This window comes from Gymnoscopelus braueri (genome assembly GCF_963280865.1).
Source record: "Gymnoscopelus braueri genome assembly, chromosome: 3".
Classification (NCBI taxonomy): Eukaryota; Metazoa; Chordata; class Actinopteri; order Myctophiformes; family Myctophidae; genus Gymnoscopelus; species Gymnoscopelus braueri.
In genome coordinates, this window is record NC_137612.1 from 16,383,891 (window position 1) to 16,402,190 (window position 18,300).

An 18,300-nucleotide genomic window follows, 5' to 3' on the forward strand; every position below is an offset into this window, starting at 1 on the left:
TGACTTTCGAGATGGAGCTAAGAATAGAAATAGGGCGGTAGTTGCCAGGGTCTAATTGGTTTCCTTTTTTGTACAGAGGGGTCACCCTTGCTTTTTTTAAGTCGTTAGGGACCCGTCCCTGTATGATGGAGAGGTTTATTATGTGAGTAATGATTGGAGCAATGGAGGCGGCTGAGTCTTTTAGAAATTTGGCGGGGATGTTGTCGAGTCCTGTGGCTCTAATTAATTAACGTTGCGATGGGAACGATGGGAAACCTGTGATGTGACAATAAAACTGATTCTGATTCTGATTCTGGCTCTGTGTTGTTGAAGTGCACTCAATTTTTTAAACACCTCATCTGTTGTCACAGGGGAGAGTTTAAAATCATCTTTGCGTACACCTTGTTTTTCGTAAAATGTGTCAACATACTCTTTACCATGACTCCCAGAGTGAGGGGGTAGTTTTTCAACCAGTTCTGAGGCCACGGTCGTAAAGAATATGTTGAGGATTTTACTCACTTCCCGTTTGGTTGTAGTGAGAGTGTCATTCACCTTGAGGCTTATGTTTGCAAACCTGGTTTTCAATTTCTTGCTGCAGCCTAGTTGGTTGTTGAGTAGCTTCCAAAGCTCTCGTGGTTTGCTTTGATTTTCCTCAATTTTGTCATCGAGGTAGCTTTTTTCTGCTAACAGGAGCATGCCATTAACCTTGTTTTTTAGCATGTTTTTCTCTTTTTCGAGTTTAGCTACGTGGGATTCGAGACCTTTGTTAAAGCATTTGGCGAGTTTGATCCTACTTTTATGAAACTCAGAACACTTTTTGTTTCTGATTTTTTATAAGCGATTTTGGGCTTATTTTTCTGGTTGCATTTTTTGTTGGGCTTGTTTCTGAAGTGTAGTTGCTTATTTGGGCTTGTTTCCTAATAATGTTTAAACCAGTGGTTTCAAAACATTTTCATGTCAAGGACCCCCAAATTATTTACGTATTTGTCCGCAGCCCCTTCTGAAAATATTTTGTGACATACAATTCTAATTTCCCCCCCAAGATTTTTCTTTTAAAATAGCAGATCTACAAGCTCTAAATAGCCAATGTATATACTATATAATATACTATTATGTATATTAAAGTGCTCATGTGTTGCTTCTTTTGGCCTTGTTTTCATACACCTGGTTGCTTATTTCTCTCTCAATATCTGGCAACACTATTTTGGAACCACAGGAACTGCTTGGGTGGAGTTTGCGCTAGCATTTCTAGGAGCCTACATCTGCGACAGCGCAACCCACTGTTGAACAATGTCTGAGGTCCATTTATGGTATAAATTGTTTTATAACAACCAGTGGTGGAAAAAGTACCCCCAAAATAACTTTTTTTCTATGGATTACTCACCCCATGGAGCCTTGAATTCATGGATATTTTTTTGTTTTTGTCGCATTCCTTCCTTTATTATTTGATTATAATAAATTTAGCCCCATTGATTCCGGTAGGAGACACAAATGCATTTGTGTCTCCTACCGGAATCAATGGGGACAAATTTATTATAATCAAATTATTGGCTTAGGAATGTGACAAAAACAAAAAAATATCTATGAATTCAAGGCTCCAGGTGGTGAGGAATACATAGAAAAAAAGTTATTTTGGGGGTGAACTACCCCTTTAAGCACACTACTTGAGTAAATGTTTGTTACTTTATACCACTGATAACTACACTGTTCTCAACTACTAGCACTGCATTGCATTCGATTGCACTGGTAGAATGTATGCAGAGACTAGCCTGGTAAACCCTCCCTCCAGAAATCTAATTTCCATTTTCTTCTGGAATCAAATGGAAATGAGATTTCCGGAGGGAGGGTTTACCAGGCTATATGCAGACTGCAATGCTGTTCATATTAAGCGTAAACCTAGAGTGTACCCTGGTCCTGGATATTGTTGACTAACAAAGTGCTGCAGGGCTTCATTGAATGCTCCACACATTTTACTTATCTATATAAAAATCTGTATTGATAACACTCACCCGCACTTCATCAATGTAAAGCAAAACAGCGGTCCAGAATCACCAAATTTCTACCAATGGATATTAAAAGCGGAAAATGTCTCTCATAATCCCAATTTTACATCTCTCAGAATTCTTGGATTTGTTCTTGCCGTTCTGACTTTATCATACAACTTCATAATTCAGAGATTTATGCAGATACAAAACATTATCACAATTGCATATTGGCAATTACAAACACTCAAAATCTGCCTTATTTTTATTCAGTCAGAAATGGACTCTTATACTGACCTGTTAATCTCAAGTCTATCGTCTTGTAGTTGCGTTCTCTCGAAAACATTACAATATGGTATATGACTATGTATGCCATTTCAATTGGTGACCGAAAGCACATTAACACATGACCAGAGTAGGCCAAGTCAGGTGTTAAAGGCATGATGTTTTGGAGTTTAAAGAAAATGTCTGTGAATAAGTTCCATTTGCTGATAGCAATCATTGCAATTTTGTTCAGCAATAGGGATGACCCTGAACAGAAAAAGAAATGTCAGATCATACCCCTTTTTAAACCTCTACTTTAGTGTTCAAGTTAAAAATTTGTCAGCTCATTTCCTTGTGTCATCACGTATTTCACTTGATTATCCTGTATGAGTTCTCACTGAAAATGCAGCTGGAGACAGAAGGGGGGCGGGGGGTATCGTTACTGAACAAACACTTTACAGCATTAGAATATAGCCATTTAGTTGGGGGGAAAAAACTCCATTATATTACCATTTTGTTACTTCTCTGTACTTGTTCTCTACATTCAGCAGTGCTGCTATGAAAACTGAATATCCCTCTGTACAAATAAAGGTCCATCTTTAACGTGTTTAATATCTAATATGTTATCTGCACAATTAATGCCTACACACAAACACAAAGAGACAAGATGGGGTTGGAAAAAAGACGTCACTTTTATTTTCTGTTTATTCAATGTCTATGACCTTGGTCTCTCCTTCTTGCCCTTGTAAAGAGCGAGCAGTGACACATTGGCCACCTTGACCACCTTGAAGCGGACACCGGGGATGTCGCCCACAGCATGGCCCTTACGACCGAACCCTGCCACCAGGACCTCATCGTTCTCCTGCACACAGGAGGGATTGGAGAAGAGATGGGAAAGAATAAAATAAATGATCAACAATGTTGTCAGCAGGATTCTACCCGTCTAGTCTAAAAGACTAGAATTGTTCACCGACTACTAGTTGGCGTCCAAGAGAGTTGACTAGACTAACCAACACCACATGAAAAACTGACTACAATTTGTATGATGCTTTTTCTCAGCCTCCTGCACACAACCCAGAATTATAACAGCTAACAGCTGGTCCAGCCAAGCAATCCAATTGGTCCTTGACACACTCAGGGTGTCAAGGACTTACCCCCCCCTCCCTCCCTTCTTTTTAATAAATTAAATTAAATAAATGATGATTCACACAATGTCTGTTAATGGTAGACAGATACTTAAGTAAGATGGGTAATTTTAATTTAAAAATTGGTCAAAAACATGAATACAAAGTTCTATTTACAAAATGTTTCTATTTTCTCCATTACTATTGGCAAGTATATTAATGCTAAGGCGTTAAAAGAGAACGTCATCTACCGCAGAGCATACAGAATGCATTGTTAACTCATTCCCTGCCTAGGACGTAAAAAAATAAATAAATAAATTTCTTTTAAAAAAAAAAAACAAGACCAAGGAGATATGATTTTTCGAAGATCTAGACTCCTATCCACTTCCTTGTTAACTTAAAAATTCTGTATCTCAGCTCCTGAGTTCCTTTTTTTTTTTCAATGAAAAATCTCTGGCAGTGGGCAAACGCGGCCAGAAATAATTCAGGCAGTGAATGAGTTAAATGTCTGACAATGGCACTAAATAAGGAGCAATCCCTGTCAGCCTACATAAATAATGTACTTCGAGTTTTACATAGACTGGCAACGATTTTCCAGTGCAAGCTCTCAGCATACAACACATTGGGATGGGTCATCCGATTTTCATGTCCTCACAATAGAACGATAGGATTCTTGTGACAGGTTAACCTTTAATGCTTTAGTTCTTATGTAGCCATTTGAAATTAGTTCACAGATGAATACTCAAGCCTCAGAAATATAACACATTTTAGCCTGTGAAGAGTGTCCTGTATAGAAGCTGCTGAAGTTTTACCTCAATGAAGTTCAGACAGCCGTCGTTGGGGACAAAAGCTGTAATCTTCTTGCCGTTCTTGATAAGCTGAACCCTCACACACTTCCTGATGGCAGAGTTAGGCTGCTTAGCCTCAACACCCCTGCAGACAGAACAGTCATTGATAACATTAGAATCATTAACAAATCTGCTCAGAGGGACATAGAAGCCAGATGTACAACATTTTCAATAATGTGTTGATATTTTTGGCTGCAATTTATTAACACTACATAGACACCCATTCTGCAACCATTATGGTCTGTGGTCATTGCCCACTCTGATAAAGGATGATGTCAACTGGGCCATAATGACCAAAACAATCGTATAAATGAGCAGCTAGGTTTCGCATGAACCCAGGATGCTTTCAGCCACACACTGCACCAATTCATTGACCATTTTTTAAAACCATTTCTACTTGCAGTCTGAAATGGGACCTATATAGAAGGCAAAAATGGCACTTCCATTTGTTTCTCTCACATCACTCTGCACTCCTGTGTTTCTGATACTCACACTTTCTCAAGGACGATGCCCTTGGCGTGAGAGGCTCCTCCGAAAGGGTTGGCCTTCAGGGCAGTGCCCAGATGGGCCTTCTTGTACTGCTTGTCATGCCACTTCTGCTCGCGGCGATGGTTACGCAGTTTCCTGGCAGTACGCAAACCACGACACTTTCCTGGAGAAATGGACCATAATTAACATTCATGTTGGCTTTAAGTTCAGTTTTTAATTCACAAGCAACGAGATCAATTCTCCTGATGTAACGCTGTCTGTAATCCATAACGAAAATGGTTAAGAGAATGAAATTTGTCTCAAGTAATTCATACAATTGATCTTAAGTGTCAAAATGTTTTTTGTTCCACAATACATTAATCAATTAAATGCCTTATTCATTCAGCTATTATTACACTTCATCTCCTCACCATAACAAGTGTTAAGAACCTTGCACAACCCTTAGTTTCCAGGTTAACGTCAGCCACTTTTAACACAATACTATGTACTTAAATGTTAAAGTTTCACATTCTAAAAAACTGGCAATAGTCACATAAACCACAAGTCAGTGTCTACAGTGGCACATAACTAGATCCCTTTTTACGTTTCAACACATGACTGGAGAACGTTAGGGCAGTGGTTCTCAAACTTTTAACTTTTTAAGGACTCGCCTTTACTCTGACAGTATACAAATGGAACAAAAGGGAACCTCATTTGTATACAGTCAGAGTTACAGACTTGTAAAAGGTCAATTTAAAACCCCTAAAGGGAACCCAGAGAGTTCCTGGAATCTAATCTACTTTTTGAGAACCACTGCGTTAGGGTCAGTGCAGCTGGGCTGTTGCCTTAAATCTTTAACTGACAACACGGTAGCCAAAAAAATCACAAAGCAAAAACAATAAGTGCTTGTTGTCACCAACTGAGGCACTATTGTCTCCATTACACCACAAATGTCTTAACATACCGTGAAATACCACAAATTATGACAGATTGAACGCCATGCTAAGCTAACTATGCTATCGCGGTGGTGCGTCTCTCATGGCCGCTCCACGTTGCTGAGACCGCTGGCCTTCAAAATGTACTCATATTTCATGTTAAATGTGATTTTGTCCGCCCTTCGGACGAACATAACGGTGTATAAAACACCCAAACGTCCCGTCGATGCAGAACAGCGCCTAAATTGGGCCGTTTAGCAGCATTATGGACAGAATAAGTTTCATACCCATGTTTGCTGATTTCGAGCCTGGGATGGAAAGAAAGGTCCCAGCATGCACCGCGGCAAAGTAAAAAGGCTGAGGACCCGGATAGGGGTGTCCTGAGCACTGCCTGTTTTTATTTTTACATGATTCATGATAATGTCAGAATACTTTATAATATTTGTTTCACACACACACACACACACACACACACACACACACACACACACACACACACACACTAGTTACTTTGTAGATTTTGATTATTATTATTATTACAAACATACATTAACCACGATCTGCTATTTTCATAAGATTTTTTTACATTTTATTTTATTTTTTTAAATGGGACATTCTACATAGCCTAATGAGTACTATATACTTTTGGTACTTTAAGTACATTTTGATACCAATTTTGTACAAGTTTTGTAACAGGTGTGTGTGTGTGTGTGTGTGTGTGTGTGTGTGTGTGTGTGTGTGTGTGTGTGTGTGCGTGTGTGTGTGTGTGTGAGAGAGAGAGAGAGAGTGATGAATTAATTTCCTAGATCTGTAATCAATTGTGATCAATTAAATTCCCAGAACTGTGCAAGAAATCAAGTTTAAAGGAGAAAAGTTCTGGGGCAGTTATTTGGGATTTGGACTTGGTGGTAATTATTTGTCTGTGTTGGTCACACCACCATATTGCTGTTTTCTTTTTTTATCACTTATTTTTTTAGAGAAGAAAACAAACATACATACAAGGGTACAAACAAAAAAACAAAAAAGACATGACAAGAAAAGACAAAAAGGCTGGGTCATTACTTTTAGTACTATGTAGTTTTTTTGTTTAGTTTTTTTTTCATTGTCCATGGGCTGAAGGAAGAAATCCCAATTTTTGTGAAACTTGTAGTCTGAGAATGAATGTTAGTTTTTCCATTATGTATATTCCCCCTATGATGTCCATCCAAATGTCTTTGGTTGGAGGGTCCTGTTGGTACCAGCAACGTGCGATCGCTTCCTTGCTTGCTGCTAGGAAGATTTATATATAAAAAAATATATAAATATTTGTCATTTGTTGAAAAAAAAAAAGGGAAGATTCCCAAAATATAAGTCTGAGGTATCTTAAAACACAAAATAGTATTTATGGTGGAATGTCCTGCCAGTATTTTTGAATTTTGGGACACATCCATAATATATGTGAGTGGCCCACCTCCTTGTGACCACACTGTCTCCAGCATGGTTGCTCTGCTTTTAGTTGCCTTGATTTAATTTTAGATATTGCTGTTTTCTTTAAAGGGATGGTTTGGATTTTTGGACATAAAGCTGTATGAAATAATCAGCCAGGTGATTGTTACTTTAACCAGCCACGAGATGGCGATAAAAAAAAGCTACGTTGGGTAGTTATTTGCCTTGTTTCGTTCTGTTACAGTCTATATAATATATATAATACATAAAATAGTACTTTTCTATAAGTCACAATGGTATAACGTGGTTTCAAATATATAATAGAAATTGATTTTACAACAAAGCGGAATAACTCTAGCTGAGTTTATGTTTATATATATATATATATATATATATATATATATATATATATATATATATATATATATATAGTAATATAAATATAAATATATATAATATAATATATAAATATATATATATATATATATATATATATATATATATATATATATATATATATATATATATACATATATATACACACATTTATTGCAAGAATTATTCATATTATATTTCACGTTGCAGTACATATTACATATTCTTGCAATAGTTTTGCTTTTCTTTTTAAACCCAGTGTTACAAACTAAATTAAAATGCATTAAACAAAAAACACAATTACACAAATATAAGTCTGGCATGAGGCCATAACAGCTATATCTATTATCAATGTGTGTCATTTGACATTTGAGTTTGTTTCTAAAAAGAATGTTTTACATAAGAAAGCTCTCTCTCAATAAAGGTGAAAAAATAACCCTATGCTGCTATGCGTCAACAACACACCGGAAGAAGAAACACAGGAAGACAAAAGCACCAAAACACACATGGATGAAGTTATGACAGCATTATAGCAGCGGTTGGAAAACCATTAATTAATGTCTAACATCATCTGGCAGTTTCTATAAAATAACGAAGAACTTAATCATACTTAGTTATAACTTAGTTATAACAAACCCACTACCTCAGGGACGGGTAAACGTTGTCTACCGGTGGTGTTTGTAGGTCAAATATACCGGGTAGTTATCATCATCACCGTGACTCTTGATGATCCACAGATGACTCTTGATGATCCTGTAACATAAGTACAGGTGTCGTGATTCTGTTATGTATTAATGTTTCTCCTTCTAGTTGAGCAGCAGCCCCCATCTCAATCCCCAGTGGACTTATGTTAAATTACTTGTCCACATCGTCCAGAAGACTGTTATTACGCCTGGCCGTGGTGGTGTCACCAGTCCCACCGATCAGAACTCATTCAGATCTGATTCTGAACCCACTCTGTCGTCGCCTACATCATAACAATAACAATAAGATGGAGCGGGCTGTGGTCAGATGTATCCCCGGGGAGTCCAAACTCACCATCTCGTTCAGCCTGCACGGCATCAATAAACACATGCTGAGGGACACCACGGAGGAGCTGGGCAAACTGCTGGCGAGGATCGGTCACAATCTGGTCAAAAAAGGCCAGGGAAAGGCTAAGAAATCCAAGAAGAGCAAAGAACACCAGCAGCCCACGGAGGAAGCCAGAGCTCCGGCTGTCAGACTGTTTGATGATAACGGTGAGTTGGTGCCAGAGGGCACGTTGAATTCCGCAGCGTGGCAGGACGGGGCGGTGCTGCAGGTCGGAGAGGTCAAGTACGCCGTGCAGAGGAACCCTCCGGCCTTCACCACGGCGGAGCTCCCGGCCTCTCTGCTGGCCGGGTTCCCCGTCTGTCCCAAGCTGGAGGTGGAGTTCGGCCACCTGGACCAATGTGAACTCACCTGGTACAAGGAGACCCGCCCCGACGCCAGGTGAGACGGGAGATGTGTCGTTTTACATTAGGCTATGTTTCATTGTTGACATACATATTGTGGCAGCTGTGCACACGTGACACAACAATCACATATTGACGTCCAAACTTCACACGTATTCATTTATGAAGGAAGAATCTACCACAGCATAGCAGTAGGCCTAGTGGCTCAGAGCCTCTGCCTGAGTAACTCTGGGGGGGAGTTAGAAGCACACACCAATTGCCACTGGTTCTCCAGGGGTGGGGGTCCGGGGACGGTGGACCCCCACTGGTCCTTGAGGGGGTTCCCCAGCAAAAGTTAGTTGTTGTTAAAATAGCATAACAATTAGTTTAACCATGTTAACAATATTTTACTTATGCTATTTGATAGATGAAAGATGTTGATGTCCAAAAATTATGAATGATTTAGATTTTTTTTAACAACACAAATCTTCTCTTATGAGGTCCCTGGCACAAATCTTTTCAGTTGGGGGTCCAACTCCACAGGCAAATGCATATCAATTTGGGGGTCCTTGACATGAAAACGTTTGAGAACCACTGATTTAAACACTTACCAGACACAGCAATCTTGTATCCTCCCTGTTGTTGTGATCCTAGGCAACAGTCTGTCTCCTCCTCGTTGTCATACTAGCAGTCTGACTCCTTAGTTCTCTGATCCTAGTGCTGATGACACAGCAGGAGACGTCTGGAGAGAGGCGGGACTCGAACGCGTGTACGTCCCTTCCAACCTGGACATTGGCTTGAGGCTGAGGCTCTGCTGCACCCCCAAAGATGGCGACCGGCGAGGGCCAGACAAGGAGCTGGTCTCCCTGGCGCCCGTGGAGGCCGGTCCAGGCGCGTGCACGTTCGACAACCGTCACATGTACACTCTCAAAGGGCCGGAGGAGCATGTGCTGAGGGTGGTGTCGTACAACATCCTGGCAGACATCTATGCCCAGACAGAGCTGTCTAAGACGGTGTTGTATCCCTACTGCGCCCCCTACGCCCTGGAGGCCGACTACAGACAGAACCTCATCAAGAAAGAACTGGCAGGATACAACGCTGATGTCGTCTGTCTCCAGGAAGTAGACAAAGGTAGGCTGGAATCCGTGGACACACCACCTGGTGTGTTTATACTAGACTGTATTATACCTTTCTATGCTAAAAGGGTCTTGGTTGTATTTGTGACATTGTATATCATGTGTTACACAAGGGTTGAATTGGGGGTAAGTCCCTGCGACATACCAGCGTCATGTCCAGGGGGTGCACTTGTACATGAAGCTGCCTCACGCTACAGAAACAGGGGCCACATGGCTCAGCAAGGCTTACTTATTACTGTACTTATACATGTGCTAGGGGTGTTCTGCTCAGTGTTTATTTTCTATTTTGACCATGTTCCTTGCATATTTGACATTGTGTCTTGTTATCTGACCTTCTTTGCATACTTTCTCTATTCTCTGTTCTTTTATTTTTTGAAACTGCAAATTTAAATGCTGGGAGCTTGTATGAAAAATTATTTCACCTACTCTTTTAAACCTGTAAACTTGTGATGTGACAATAAAGTTGAAGTTGAGTGGATATACTGTATTGCAGGGGTTCTCAACTTTTTCTGTGCACTGACTGAACCCCTTCTGTCTCAAAGGGTCAACTTAAGTACCCTGTTTTAATTTCAGTTTAAAAAGTTAGGCTACACATAGTGAGTAATGAACAATTACAACTCTCACTTTAGTCTCACTTTAGTCTCACACTTTGTATTGGCATTCTACTGTGAACAGAATTAATTAATTTATTAAATCAATCTTATTTTCCTCATTTTGTGAACCCCCTGCAGTACCAGCAAGCCCACAATTGGACAGCTCCGCTTATCATCAGTAGGCGGAGATCTCTGAAAGTCTGGCTATGCGAGACTAGCAAACCCCTACTTGAGAACCCCTGCTGTATTTTCATGTGTTAATTAGGGGTGTTCAGTGATATATTGAATATTAGGGTGTTCTGTGATATATTGTACATCATGTGTTAATTAGGGGTGTTCAGTGACAGTCTGTGTCCAGCTCTGGATGCGTTTGGTTTCGACGGGGTTTTCAAGATCAAAGCGAAACAACATGAAGGCCTGTCCACATTCTACCGCAGGTTAGAAGAACACTCATGTCCCAATCAGCACACATTCTCTCTACTCTACAGTATATCAGTCTACTCAGTTCTGCTCCGCTACTATCTTTCTATTTTAGGTCAAAGCTGAAGTTGTTGAGTCGTCATGACATTATACTGAGTGAATCGCTGACCTCTGACCCTCTGTACTCTGACATGTTAGAGAAGATCTCTACCAACCCTGTCCTCAAAGACAAGATCTTACAAAGATCCACTGCTCTGCAGGTAGTGTGTGTGTGTGTGTGTGTGTGTGTGTGTGTGTGCGTGTGCGTGCGTGCAACCCTAGCAGTCTTAGTGTCTTGCTCTACAATATGTTTTGCTTTTCTGTACCAATTGAACTACACAAGAATAACCATCGTAACATTTTTCTCCTGTGCAGGTGAGTGTATTTGAGGTCCTGAAGGAACCTTCTAGAAAGATCTGTGTGGCCAACACCCATCTATACTGGCACCCTAAAGGTAATACCCCCCCGTTGAGCCACATCTCAGTACTCAAACTTGCATCTTCGCGTCTTCCACTTGTATTGTTTCTTCACACATTAGCCCCACCTCCGGGTGAGGAGGGAGGAATCGGAGTGAGGAAGTTGCTTTAATATATAGCAGCATAAAAAAAAACTCTTAGGATTTAGAACAGTGGTTCTCAGAAATAGCAGATCTACAAGCTCACAGCGTGTCACTTGGTGCTGCGCTGCGAGCTTGTACATCTGCTTTTTTTGAACATTTTTGTGTTTGAAAAGTTTTAAATTTTTCAACACAAATCTTCTCTTCTGGGGGTCCCTGGCACAAAACATTTTCAGATGGGGGATCTGCTAAATCTGTCATTTATAATTTTTGGGATCCTTGGCACGAAAAAGTTTGATAACCACTGAATTAGAAGGCATGTGGCGAAGGAGAATTTATTCAGACAAAACAACTTCCACAAAGGAGACATGACGGATACAATTGAAAGTCTGCTCTCATGTATCCTCACTCATAGCTCCTCAGAGATCCCTTCTCACTCCTTGATCTTTGCTCCTTGGAGTAGTAATGAGAGCCTTGGGACAACCTTCAAAATGGCAGACCAGAACAACTCATGGTTCAAGATCAAGGTGTAAGTAAGGAAATATCAAATATCTCCACCTCTTTCTTTCTCTTGCACTCTAGGAGGGAATGTTCGGTTGGTCCAGATTAGCGTGGCTCTGAAACACTTAAACCATGTGATCAGTGAGGTGGCACCTGGTGCTGCACTAATCTTCTCTGGAGATTTCAACTCCACCCCTAACTCAGGTAACGCCGCCCCTAGCTCTGGTGGCTCTGCCTTTACTCGAGTAACTACACCCACCTTGAAACTAGCCTCTGTCTATCCACATAATAATCTGTTTACCTGTCTCCATCCATCTCTTTGTCTCTGTCCATCTGAATGTCAATGTTTGTTTGATTACTTATCTCCCTTTCTCTCCCCTATCCTTCCCCACTCCCTCTCTCTGTCTGCATGTTAATCTGTCTGTCTGTCTGTCTGTCTGTCCTTCCATCCATCCATCCATGTTTCATATGTCTGTCCCCCTCCAGGCCTCTTCAGTCTGTTGACCCAGGGTGTGATAGCAGACAGTCACCCAGACTGGAGCTCTGGAGGTCCAGAGGAGGCCTGTCCCCAGACAGTGTCCTCTCTGTTCGGTCCTCTCCTCAGTGCGTGTGGAGAGCCAGCCTACACCAACTACGTTGGAGGATTCCACGGCTGTCTGGACTACATCTTCACTGAGCCGGACAGGCTGGAGGTACAGTATGACATTATCAATGACCTCGTTATATAGAGTAAGTGAATATGTGCTGATGGTTGGTTTGTTTTGTGTGCAGGTGGACCAGGTGATCCCTCTGCCCAGTCATGAGGAGGTAACAACCTACCAGGCACTACCCAGTGTATCCCACCCCTCAGACCACATCGCACTGGTCTGTGACCTACGCTGGAGAACCTAAAGCAAGCCTCCTTCCACTCTCAAGATGAAATACATACTTTGACTGACCCGACTGGATTCATTTTCTATGCACGTCACGCCAAATCATTCTCTCCCATTGCTAGCTTAGTGTGTACTGTAAGACAGTTTGGATAAAAGTGAGCAGCAATCACAGGTCTGACCACAGCAAATGTGAACGATACATAAAACCAGTGTGACTCGCAGTTTTTATTATTAAATTATTATTTCTTCATCCTGAAATCTGACAGAAACAGTTTGTCGTCAATAAAACGTCTTTAACGCTGTATTATGTAACTATTTTGTCCCATCTGTATGATAATACAATATAGCTTATACAATTAGGTGGTTGGTCTCCCTGCTCTTTTGTTGAGACCTTTAGATCCTGTGTCTGGTTTGACACAATCCTGCTTCTGGTTTGACACAAATCAAAATTCAATTTCTCGGCTGAGAAAGCGGGCAGGCTCTATTGGGTCAGTGTTAAAAATGTCAGCACGTGCACAGGAGGAGACCCGGGTTCAAAACCAGGGTAGAACAGGAAAGTTACATAGTGCAGCTTTAACTTTGTCCACACAGCACGAACAAGCCAGAGAGACCCAATAGTGACACACATTTACATCATGAAAATACATTCTGATTAAACAGGAGAAAGAAATGCAGCTGAAATTAAAATATATATTGCATTATGTAGGTAATGATAACCGAGGGGGAGGGGCTGCTGTTTAATAGACGTGTCTAGCTGGTTGTCAGGAGCGATGACAAGTATAGTATACTATTTAGACAAAAGGGGTTTTCTCTTAACAGCATCATTTTCAGAAAATATGTCTACAGAGTACAATCAACGATTCTCACACACACACATACCATCATGTTTTATTCCTTTTTTATGCAAATTTGACACCAGGTGGCAACAGGACAATAAAATAATAGGCTATACCAAAACAAAGAAAATAAATAAACAGTGGCTAAATTCAAACATAACAGTTTACATTGCAGGGTATTCAAATAAATCACATTTAAATGAAATGCTGCCTGTTTTTATAGCTTTCTTACTCTTTAAACAGGCAAACCTTAGAGCCACATCTCACTTTTAAAATGAAAAGGAATTTGGCTCTCTGACCATATCTTTCCTTGCAGACATGAACAATTCATGAAATGTTGCAGCTACTATGCCTAAACAAATGAATACAATAACAAAACAGTCCAAGAATATATGTCCATTGTAGCTACTATAGGCTACTAGCCTATATGATGATAATGATACTCTATGAATTGAACACATATAGGACCTCAATGGAAACAAGTCCTCAGGACTTTTTGGGGTTATCCTTTTAGACCAAGTGTATGACTGTACTCCTTCTGTTTGCATCTCTAAGAAAGTATTCAATCAATCAATCAAAAATGATAATACAATACCCTCCAACCCTAGTTCACATGGGGCCAAGCCGAGGCATATAACCTTGAACTTCAATAAATTGATCCTCCGCCCCTTCTATGGCCTCTCCACCTCCACGTCACTTTCACCAGTGGTGGAAAAAGTACTCAAATGTTTTACTTAAGTAAAAGTATCAATACTGCAATGTAGAAATACTCTGTTTGGCCGGAATCAAAAATGTACTTGAGTAAAAGTACAAAAGTATTGGTATCAAAATGTACTTAAAGTACCAAAAGTAGAAAGTACTCATTATGCAGCATTTCACAAGTTTTCAAATGTATAAAATTATTTTGAAAATAGGCGGATCTACAAGCTCACAATGGCCATACAGAGCTGAAGTGGTTAATGTATGTTTTGTAATAATAATCAAAATCTACAAAGTAACTAGTAAAGTACTGAAAATTGGAAATAGGTCTACTCCAGTAAAGTACACATGTAGCCTACTTAGTTACTTTACACCACTTGCTCCACGTCACTTTCACTAACGTTGGATTCGTGGATGCTGCCAGTGCCAGCCAGGTACAGCGTCAGCGAGCGTGGTGGTGTTTTGTATGTAACCATGGTTGGTTCCTCCTATCTGGGAACCCATCGTCAAAAAAGGAAAAATCAGCGCCCTCTGCTGTTTTTTTTAAACCTTTGAATCAGTAGCGCAGCTCTGAATCTGTTCTTGAGAGAACATGGTTCCTCTGACTCATATATAGTGACTGTGTCTGTGTTGTCTCCGTGTATACAGGTGACACAACATAAAGTGACATGGAGGGAGGGGAGGTGCAATGGTCTGTTGTCAGCTATATAAACACAGAGACAGGAGAGAAAAGTCTGTGATACATTATCAAAGTGTTGAATGCTGCTGTTCCAACAATACATTCAGCAGAGACAAGTTACACACAGGTTATTGATTGATCATCTGTAGACGTTGATTATTGTTTAGAGAGCAGTGAAGATAATGGGAGCCATCTTCTCACACATCTTCTCTCGCTGGGTGGGAAAGAAGATGATGAGGATTCTGATGGGTGAGTTTACCATAAAAAGACCTTACCTTACACTGCCACTTGTTGATTCTTAGGAAGGTCAGCAGGCCGAAACATCAACCAATAAAGAAATCACTGCATATATATGTACCCACTACCAAGGGTACACTTTTTCCTTTTTTCCTCTCTTTGAGTTTACTATAATAACAAACAATTAAATCATTCACCACCACCAGTACTACTACTACTATTATTATTATTAATAATAATAATAATACTTTGACATACTTGCTACTCTGGTTACTTTGTAGCAAATATTTTTGTTTTCACTTAGTCTAATTTCACTCTATTATACTTACCCTGCTGACTGACCTTGCACTTTTAGATGCTCTGGTTAGAAGTACTTGCTAAATGCCTAATGTTGTCTAATTTATGTTTTGTCGGATGACCGGTGTGGTATCACTGACCAACACACATTTTCAAGTCAGGTTATTTTCAGTTATTTTCGATGAGCAACACCTTCATGCAACAAGAACAAAGCATGGCCTACATTCATCTTACACTGTATACTACAACTACTAATAATAAAGAATAATGCCTATGATGTTTTTCAGTGGGTTTGGACGCAGCGGGAAAGACAACCATCCTGTACAAACTCAAACTGGGAGAGGTGGTCACCACCATCCCAACTATTGGTACGCACTATACACAGCATTCATCTGTCTGTCTACACATGTCAACCTCAACAAGCCCACCAGTATTGAGTATCTATCCATCTATCTATCTACGTATCTATCCATCTATATATCTCTACCTATCTTATTTAAGCAGTACTGTGTGTGTGTGTGTGTGTGTGTGTGTGTGTGTGTGTGTGTGTGTGTGTGTGTGTGTGTGTGTGTGTGTGTGTGTGTGTGTGTGTGTGTGTGTGTGTGTGTGTGTGTGTGTGTGCGCGCGTGGATGCGTGTGTGTGTGTGTGTGTGTGCGTGCGTGTGTCTGAATTTCATTTACTTTGTCCTGTAGGTTTTAATGTGGAGACTGTAGAATATAAAAACATCAGTTTTACCGTGTGGGACATCGGAGGACAGAGTATCATCAGACCCTTATGGAGACACTACTACTACAATACACAGGTACTACTACTAATACAATGCACAGGTACCACAGTACACATGTGGTACTATACTATTATGACTAATACTAGAACTGTTGTTACTGATTTTCAACCGCAAGCCGTTGAAAACCGCTATTTTCAGTCATTTTTGGTGAGCAGGGCATTTTATGGAGGCATGTAGGGCTTACAATAATAAGTCATATTCCCTTGTATTGTACTACCACAATACATAGGTACTACTACTACCACTACTGTATTTTCAAATTACATATTTGTCACACTCAATATGCAACAGCAACCAACAGTGAAAACAATGAAAAACGATAAAGAGAGGCAAAAATAAGCAAAAAGGTCAAAGAAAGCACATCTGCTGTTATGAAAATTAAGGAATAAACCAAATTGATGTATGTCTGTCTGTCTTACTGTCTGTCTCTCTGTGTAACAGGGGTTAATATACGTTGTAGACAGTAACGATGCTGACAGGATGAAAGATGCTGCTGAAGAGCTCCACATAATGGTATCAATATATCTATCTATAGACAGTTACATATATTATGAACATTGTACCTATTTTGATTATTTTGGTTCTTGGTTATTTTGGTTCTAAGGACCATGTGGACTCGCCTGGTAGTCCTTCCCACAGCTGGCCCGGGTTGGAATCCATCCATCCCATGTTTCTCTCCTGACTTTCCTGTTTCAATTGTCACTATATGAAGTAAAGCATAAATGCAGAATAAAAATATATATTTCACAGATTGAGGAGGCAGAATTAAGGGGAATACCTTTGCTGGTTTTAGCCAACAAACAGGATTTGCCCAGAGCCATGCCTGTCAGTGACATCACAGAGGCTCTCGACCTATCCGGACTCTCCAACCCGGTGAGTGACTGCCCCCCTTCCAGTCTGGGTTGAAGTTGAATGTGTGCATTACTGTGGGTGTGTGGGTGTGTGTGCGTGCATGCGTGCGTGCGTGCGTGCATGCATGCGTGTGTGCGTGCGTGCGTGCGTGCGTGCGTAGGTGTGTGAGTGAGAGAAAGAGATAGAGAAGCAGTATCTTACTCATAAATACACATGTATAAACTCATGATGTTTTTCTGTCTTGTCTTCATGCTTATCTGTCTGTCTGTCTGTCTGTCTGTCTGTCTGTCTGTCTGTCTGTCTGTCTGTCTGTCTGTCTGTCTGTCTGCACCAACCACTGGATGGTCACAGTGGCTTGTACAGGCGTCCTGTGCTGTGAGTTCCGCAGGTCTGATAGAGGGGATGGACTGGCTCTCCAATCAAGTTTGACAGGATCAGTGACATGATGCTGCTGATGTTTCACATGGCACATCAACATCAGCTACACAATACCTCATTTAATAAACCCCTTTGCGCCATTGTGAATATAAAAAAAAAAACTCAGAACTTTGACTGTTCTAGGTGGGCCCCTCTTAACATCAGTGAGCATAATTCATGACTGCAATATCCTGTGGCACTGACATTTGGTGCAAATTCACGAATAGGTGGGCATAACAAGCATTTTTTTGTATTCATTGCTAACACCCAAACTGTGTGTTTTAGAACACTGGTTCTCAAAGTGGGGTCTGTGGACCCCCAGGGGTCCTTGAGGGGGTTCCAGGGGGTCCCCAGCAAAATGAGTTACAGTTTAAACAATTAAGCCCTTATTTTATGGTAATTTGAAAATGCCAGATCTACAATCTAGCAACGCATCGCACGTTGTGAGTTTATAGATCTATTTTCGAAAAATATTGACACATCTTGACAAATATTTTCTTAACTCTCTCAGTGCCAATGAAATAAAAAAATTATTGCGAACTTTGCCAGAATTTGTTTTTTGTTTT

The 18,300-nt window shown here is 40.5% G+C and overlaps 3 protein-coding genes across 3 annotated transcripts; 2 read left to right on the plus strand and 1 right to left on the minus strand.

The window, feature by feature from the left end:
- Window positions 1-2,893: 2,893 nt before the first annotated feature.
- rps23 (ribosomal protein S23) lies at window positions 2,894-5,940 on the minus strand. Its single transcript, XM_080423348.1, has 4 exons — window positions 5,888-5,940; window positions 4,690-4,849; window positions 4,162-4,282; window positions 2,894-3,087 (listed from the first exon to the last, which is right to left on the minus strand). Exons 1-4 carry the CDS (start codon window positions 5,889-5,891, stop codon window positions 2,941-2,943), a joined length of 432 nt encoding a protein of 143 aa, XP_080279474.1. The 5' UTR covers window positions 5,892-5,940; the 3' UTR covers window positions 2,894-2,940.
- Window positions 5,941-7,901: 1,961 nt separating this feature from the next.
- Window positions 7,902-13,197, plus strand: pde12 (phosphodiesterase 12). The gene is made up of 8 exons (XM_080423381.1): window positions 7,902-8,870; window positions 9,531-9,943; window positions 10,873-10,978; window positions 11,077-11,221; window positions 11,376-11,454; window positions 12,139-12,261; window positions 12,544-12,749; window positions 12,829-13,197. The coding sequence occupies exons 1-8, from the start codon at window positions 8,248-8,250 to the stop codon at window positions 12,946-12,948; spliced, it is 1,815 nt and encodes a 604-aa protein (XP_080279507.1). The 5' UTR covers window positions 7,902-8,247; the 3' UTR covers window positions 12,949-13,197.
- A 2,128-nt stretch (window positions 13,198-15,325) lies between these two features.
- LOC308083021 (ADP-ribosylation factor 4-like) lies at window positions 15,326-17,746 on the plus strand (the record flags this gene model as incomplete). Its single annotated transcript, XM_080425117.1, has 6 exons — window positions 15,326-15,392; window positions 15,965-16,045; window positions 16,371-16,480; window positions 16,907-16,978; window positions 17,216-17,338; window positions 17,669-17,746. The coding sequence occupies 6 exons, from the start codon at window positions 15,326-15,328 to the stop codon at window positions 17,744-17,746; spliced, it is 531 nt and encodes a 176-aa protein (XP_080281243.1).
- Window positions 17,747-18,300: the final 554 nt, after the last annotated feature.